This window comes from Penicillium subrubescens (genome assembly GCF_028828155.1).
Source record: "Penicillium subrubescens strain IBT 31985 chromosome Unknown utg000005l_segment0_segment0, whole genome shotgun sequence".
Lineage (NCBI taxonomy): Eukaryota > Fungi > Ascomycota > Eurotiomycetes > Eurotiales > Aspergillaceae > Penicillium > Penicillium subrubescens.
Genome location: NW_026643155.1, coordinates 563,160 through 570,271, shown reverse-complemented (window position 1 = coordinate 570,271; position 7,112 = coordinate 563,160). Strand labels below are relative to the sequence as shown.

Genomic DNA, 7,112 nt, shown 5'->3' with positions numbered 1-7,112 from the left:
ACGATGAACAAAAAGAAGTCAAGGGAGAAGGCCACCCATTCACGATAGGGTTTCTTCTTGCGATAGGAGACACATTCGTTGACCAAGGCGACTTTTGTCAATGCTGCAAGAACGTTTCGACAGGCCTTTAGGGGATATAAAGAGATTGAGCGGAAGAGTGGTGGTGCCAACGCCAACCAAGAGAACGATCAAATGGTACGATGGGGGAGGCTCTCTACGAGCTACAAAAACTCGTCAAAGCAAATAAACCATCTGTAAAGCTTCATCCCAAAGAATATCAACAGCTCTACGGAACAGATAACTTGGACGTGGCGTGGTCTTTCTTTGCCTGGGGGGAAACTCTTTCGAAGCAGGGAGACTTTGCAGAAGCGGTGGACAGGTTCCAATACGCCTACGAGAGATATAAAAAGATCAATGGGGCTACAAGTGAAGACGAACTAAAGATTCTCTACTCATTAGGTGAGGCCCTATATCAGCAAGGGGAATTCGCAAAAGCCAGCCCAATTCTCCAAAAGGCGTATATTGGGTATAAGAATGTCCGCGGAGCAAACGATCCCATCACTCTACGATGTCTTTCTTGGCTGGGAAACTCTCATCTTGAGAAGGGAGAGTACGCAATAGCTGCACAAACATTCGAGCAGCTCTATCAAGCTTGCAAGCAAACCTTCGGTCCCAAACACGCGGAAACCCTCCGGCCTATCTTTTCCAGGGCAAAGTTCTTCTACACCAGGGGGAATTCACGAAGGCAATAGAAAAGTTTCAGCTAGCCTATGATGGATTTAAGGAAGATTGGGGAGAGAATGATCAAGATGCACTAAGGAGTCTTTCTGCGTTGGGAATGGGTTTCTATTATCAAGGTGTTTATGTGGAGGCTCGTCAGACGCTTCGGCGGGCTTATGAGGGGTATAAGATTGTGTTTGGGTTAGATGACCCAGATACGGTAGAGCTGAGAAGTATCCTAGAAGATGATATGTTGAGTGAGAAAGGGCTGAAAGATGATTGAAGCTTTAGGGTCGCGCTGTCTTCAAGACTTGGAGGTTCTTCGTTGGTCTTACAACATGCAGACAATATCATCGTCGCGAATACCTGTCAATTTATCTTGAATGGTCGTGGCTACCACTTATAAAGGTTGCGAGCGTTGTCGTAGGTTAAATTCTATACATTTATGTTGTGGTAAGTAGAGTTCAGAGTCGTGATACATGACATCAACAATGTAAAAAACAATAGGGGTCCAACCCCCAGCCCAATCCCGAATTTAAAATTAGTTATGTAAATCTTTAAATTAGCTAAGCGCGTAGTTTGCCTGGCAGGCACATGGGCCCCCCTCGTCCACCGATTTGCCTAAGCAAGCAAGATCTGGCACTGGCAGTGGAATCAGTAGGTACCCTACCGCCGAACTTGTATGTACTATGTACGGAGTACTCCCTAGATTTTGCTTCGTTGCCTGCACAGCCTCCTTTAGCTGGTGCCCTACTTTACATAAGTAATTTGGCTTTGCGCGGCGTCGCGCTTGGATGATCGACGGCGATTTTCATCAAATCTTAGCTTTTCAGTGGTGTAAGTCTACTGTATGTGAGCGATCCGTGGTGCGACGAGAAAAATTCGGATTTAGAATTCCACTTGATGGGTTTAGTTAGGTTGGGGTTGATTCCGGGCTGAAGTTGGGCTTGGGGTTTGAGAGCCCGCAGAGATTTTCCGGGGGTGTGTACTCCGTACACCGTGGTGAACCATTAGAGTGTGAGGAATGAGGATAGAATTGGATTCAAATGTATAACTGTGAGTTCTGGGCTTGAAGGTTGATATACTGACTTTTGGGCGTGGACGTAAGAATAGTACTGTAGAAGTAGATTTAATTTGTACCTTGGATAGGATGGGGAGGAAACAATGTTCCTGTTCTTATTGCATTTACAACCAAAGCTCCACGGCGGAAATGAATGGACCGAGTAGCACTGTAATTAGTTGAGCATCTATTTCAGACTGATGGTCTCGTATCAAGTACAGAGGATAAAGGACAATTGACCCTTTCAGTCTGAGATTGCAATCACCATCACACTGGACAAAATTAATCGCTTAAATACAGGACGACCTGAGGACATTCAACCGATTTAATGAGAATCGCCCATTTGATTCTTTGATTTCTTGGCAAATTACGTAGGGCCAAGTTATTTCTGGTTTTTGTCTAAATTGTCTGGGTTTTGGTGGAGGCTAATTTGCTGCCCGGCCCACATGGGGGCTTGCACAGGTGTTCAGTTTTGATAATCTTGGTGGTTTCTGGCAGGTTTTCAAGGTCTATGCACTGCTGTCCATAGTTGTAAAATGTTCTACAGGCGATTTTCCGCGAGCGCAAATCTGCCTTCCGTTGGTTGTATACATGAGATTCGTATTTCCATAGGGGTCAGCTGAACAATCAACTCGGTCGGCTTATCGATGAGGATGAGATTGGAAGTAAATCAAAACCAATCACATCCCGACGGACACTGCATTATCACTACAGTGCAGTGTACGGCTGTAAGGCTGTATCTGTCAGATCGGATCCTGTAGGATATTCTTAGTACAAGACAGAGCTGAGGCAAAAGACAGCCACGGTGACAGTGAAAGCGACAGGACGGGGACCAGCCAAGGTGGAGAAAAGGGCGTTATGCAATGCTTGATGGCGATGTAGAGGCTGAACGCTCGAGGGTCTAGAGTCAGATCTCCAGAACAAATAGGGACCTTGGGAATCGAATCGGGATCCTGTACGGAGAAGCAGAGTTATCTATCATCCGGAATAGATCCCGAATATACTCCGTATACGAGGGTCTAATCCCAGCTGAGAAAGCCGTTCAACGATAGCGAATCGGCAAGCGCGCACACGAAAAAGGGTCCTGGCGGTCTCAGATTTTCCGAGATGATGAGATTCCCGGTGTGTCTTCCTGAGGCAAAACCAAGAGGACACCTTGTCCGAGCGAGCACCACAACTGGCTAAGCCTGCAACGGAACACTGCCAGTGCCAGTGCCACAGGACAGACACAGACACCACCGTGCCAGACACCCGGTCGGTGACTTGACTCGGTGGGGCCGGAAACGGGGGGGCGTGCAGAGGAGATGATCCACTATCCGGTGGATAATGCACGAGTTGGAAGCTGGCGAAAAAAAGGAAATGAAAAAAAGAATAATATGGGAAATAGGAAATAGGGGGAGTAACGGAGTAGGCTTGTTGCTACTGTAGCTATGTACAGTAGTGAGCTGGGCTAGACAAAGGTCTGGAATCTTTCGATCTTGGGGATTTATGTTGGCTGTCATTCTGGATTTGGATGGATCATGGATCATATGGAGACGAGGATTTATTCTTGTACTGTACTACTACTGTAGGTAGATTGGTAGAGTACTACTGTTGGTCTGGTTTCTCTTTGACCATGTTTACTGTATACAGTAGTTAGTCGACCCCCACGGGAGAGTGTTCTGCCCCTCTTAATTGGGCTGGAACACTCCCCCTATTTGGTTCTTTTTCTGGATAAATTGACAAGTCCCTTTTTTTTAATTTTAGTAGTTGGTCTGGTTGAGGCATTATTGAGGGATTGGAGGTTATTTTGGTGATAGAGTACCAAGATGATACTCTAGATACACGGGTCATGTCTCAGTTGCGTGTTTATTGTTAGTAGGGTAGTAAGACCTAATAGTAAGATCTCAATCTTTAATCGCCAAGGGCTCCGGGAGAAGAACCCGAGTGTTAGCTACTAGTTTACTACAGTAATGTTAGTTAATCAAACTGGTTGCACGGCCGTTGGGTTTAAGGTCCGACCCGTGGACGGAGCTGCGAGTCCCAGTGGCTGGACGCTGACGACAGCGGGAAGTAAGGAGAGTGAAGAGAGAGAATAGGAATAACTTGGTCACTTGTTCAATAAAAGGATACAAAAGATGGGTCGAAAGCTTGACAAAATACTAAATATATTCTTCAGAATAATAATGGGGAAAGGAGGCGAGAATAAGGAGCAGTATAGTCCGGAGAAGAAGAGAGTCGTGGATGATGTTCTGGATCTTGTCTGTTCGTATCGGAATGAAGGCATGAATAAATCAAATAAATATCACGTTACTCCCCCCCCACTACTCTCGACTCTCCTCTTCACCTCCCCTTCTCTTCTTCTCTCCTCCTCCTTATCCTCCCTCTCATTATTCTACTCAATTCAATCAATTGATCTTCTAATCAATTGAATTGAATCATCTGGTGAGTCCATCCATCTACATTCCTCTTATCCTTCTCCCAACCCCCGCCCCAGCTGCATCCCACCCAATCCCCAGTCCGCCCCGTTGCCAATGACGGCAGCTTGTCGACATCCTGCAAGCCGCTTTTTTACCCGACTGATCGACATCTTGTGGCAATTCGGGCAACCCCTCCTTCTCTCCTGTCTCTCTGGAATTTTTACCTTTATAAAAGAATAGCCCCCCTCCTCCCCATCTCCACAGCGCCAGCTTTCACTTATCCATTTTGTTTACTTTGGCTGCTTCCCCAAAGCTAACCTTGGCCACCCCTTTCAGAGCAACTCTCCGATTCCTGCGATCTCTTATCCTCTCCTATTTTCCCACCGATTTCTCCTTCAATAACACACAATGGCCGCCAAGGCACTCCCTACCCACCTCCGCGCTCCTGCGAACGAGGCCCCTGCTGGCTCGTTCGGGGGTAAGCACCACGGAAAGACCCAGTCGCACATGGTAAGTCGAGACTGCCTCGTCAGGAAACACCGATCGATGAAGGAGGGCCCGTCACGTACACTTTTTGTTCTTCGTTCCTGCCGTCTTCCTGCTTCCGGTCGACGGATCACCCTCGGGGTCGCTCCTGCTCTTCGTGAAGATGGGAAACAGCGACCAGCTTGCCCGCCTGTTCACTTTCGGGACGCCCAACCTTGTTGCTGCTTTGACCTCATGACTCTGCACCTATGATTCTGTTGCCCTTCTACCCTTCTTTCCACTCCCATCGTGAACACTTTCTATCCTCCCCCCATTCTCTTCGTGTCGAGAGCAATCTTGAGCTTTTTCCTACTCTCCCTTTCCAATCTATTGATCCCCCTGCGAAACAATGCATTTCGCTCCGCCAACCCCCCGTGTGGTGCCCCGCATCGTGACCCCTGACGAGATGACTACTACTCCCACCCAAGGACGAGCACTAACCAAGCTCTCTTCCAACCAGGCATTCGAGAATGCCTCCACCAGTGTTGCTGCCTCACAGATGCGTAATGCGCTCAACGCCCTGGCTGACTCTGTCACTGAGCCCAAGGAGAAGAAGCGCTTCGAGGCTGAGATGGACAACTTCTTCGCTCTCTTCCGCCGTTTCCTCAACGACAAGGCCAAGGGCAACGCTGTCAACTGGGAGCGTATCGCCCCTCCCCAGCCCTCGCAGGTCGTGGGTTACGAAGAGCTCGGTGCCGATGCCTCGGTCGAGTTCCTGAACAAGCTGGCTGTCGTGAAGTTGAACGGTGGTCTGGGCACCTCCATGGGTTGCGTTGGTCCCAAATCTGTCATTGAGGTTCGTGAGGGCATGTCCTTCCTGGATCTGTCTGTCCGCCAGATCGAGCACCTCAACCGCACCTTCAACGTCAACGTTCCCTTTGTTCTCATGAACTCCTTCAACACCGACCAGGACACCCAGTCCATCATCAAGAAGTATGAGGGTCACAATGTCGACATCATCACCTTCAACCAGTCCCGCTACCCCCGTATCATCAAGGACTCGCTTCTGCCTGCTCCCAAGAGCTTCGATGCTCCCCTCCAGGACTGGTATCCTCCCGGTCACGGTGACGTCTTCGAGTCTCTCTACAACTCTGGCACTCTCGACAAGCTGATCGAGCGTGGCATCGAGTACATTTTCCTGTCCAACGCTGACAACCTGGGTGCCGTTGTCGATCTCCGCATCCTACAGCACATGGTTGACTCCAACGCCGAGTACATCATGGAGCTGACTGACAAGACCAAGGCTGACGTCAAGGGTGGTACCATCATTGACCAGGACGGCAAGGTCCGTCTGCTCGAGATTGCTCAGGTTCCCAAGGAACACGTCAACGAGTTCAAGTCCATCAAGAAGTTCAAGTACTTCAACACCAACAACATCTGGATGAACGTCCGCGCTATTAAGCGTGTTGTTGAGGAGAACGAGCTCGAGATGGAAATTATTGCCAACGAGAAGTCCATCCCCGCTGACAAGAAGGGTGAGGCCGACCAGGCCATCTACCAGCTGGAGACTGCTGTTGGTGCCGCTATCCGTCATTTCAAGAACGCCCACGGTGTCAACGTGCCGCGTCGCCGTTTCCTTCCCGTGAAAACCTGCTCCGATCTCATGGTTGTCAAGTCTGATCTATACCGTCTGGAGCACGGCCAGCTGGTCATGGACCCCAACCGCTTCGGCGGTGTCCCCGTCATTAAGCTCGGCTCGGACTTCAAGAAGGTCTCCGACTTCCAGAAGCGCATTGGCTCTATTCCCCGCATTGTCGAGTTGGATCACCTGACCATCACCGGTGCCGTCAACCTGGGCCGCAACGTCACCCTTAAGGGTACGGTCATCATCGTTGCCACCGAGGGCAGCACCATCGATATTCCCCCGGGTTCCGTTCTGGAGAACTGCGTTGTGCAGGGTAGTCTCCGTATTCTGGAGCACTAAACAGCTCGCGCTCCATGGTGTCTTATTCTTCATTGTCTCGGTAATTTTGGACGCCCTCCTCCCGACACATCGACAGATTCGACCTATATATGGTGGAAGTGATGTGCGTTGTGGGGGATGATGCGTCCAACCTGGGATTTTGTTTGTGTTCGTTGTTCTGCTTCTTGGGAGGTGCATTCGTGGCTACGGAATTCCTTGGAGTATGCAAAAAGATGTGTGCTTGTATTACCTTACAATAATCCAGCGTCTGTTTATTTTTTATTTTCTGTTTAATTGTCGGCTGCATCGGGATGGGACTGCGGTCTTCTTTTTTTTTCTTCTATGCCAAGTGCTACTGTTTGCCCTGGTTTTTCCGAGTCAATGCCATCCTGCCATTCTCTGATGAAATTCATCACTATTGAAACAGTAGATTAGAAGTCCGATTTGTAGAGTCATTACATATTGATTTGTTGGGTTGGAAGTTGGATGGATATGGTCTCTGGAA

At 48.9% G+C, this 7,112-nt stretch overlaps 2 protein-coding genes across 2 annotated transcripts; both read left to right on the top strand.

Moving 5' to 3' along the window:
• Positions 1–200: 200 nt before the first annotated feature.
• On the top strand, positions 201–752 carry N7473_006744 (uncharacterized protein; the record flags this gene model as incomplete). The annotated part of the gene is made up of 1 exon (XM_057152684.1): positions 201–752. One exon carries the CDS (start codon positions 201–203, stop codon positions 750–752), a length of 552 nt encoding a protein of 183 aa, XP_057007022.1.
• Positions 753–4,587: 3,835 nt separating this feature from the next.
• ugp1 (UTP glucose-1-phosphate uridylyltransferase) lies at positions 4,588–6,628 on the top strand (the record flags this gene model as incomplete). The annotated part of the gene is made up of 2 exons (XM_057152683.1): positions 4,588–4,689; positions 5,165–6,628. The coding sequence occupies 2 exons, from the start codon at positions 4,588–4,590 to the stop codon at positions 6,626–6,628; spliced, it is 1,566 nt and encodes a 521-aa protein (XP_057007021.1).
• Positions 6,629–7,112: the final 484 nt, after the last annotated feature.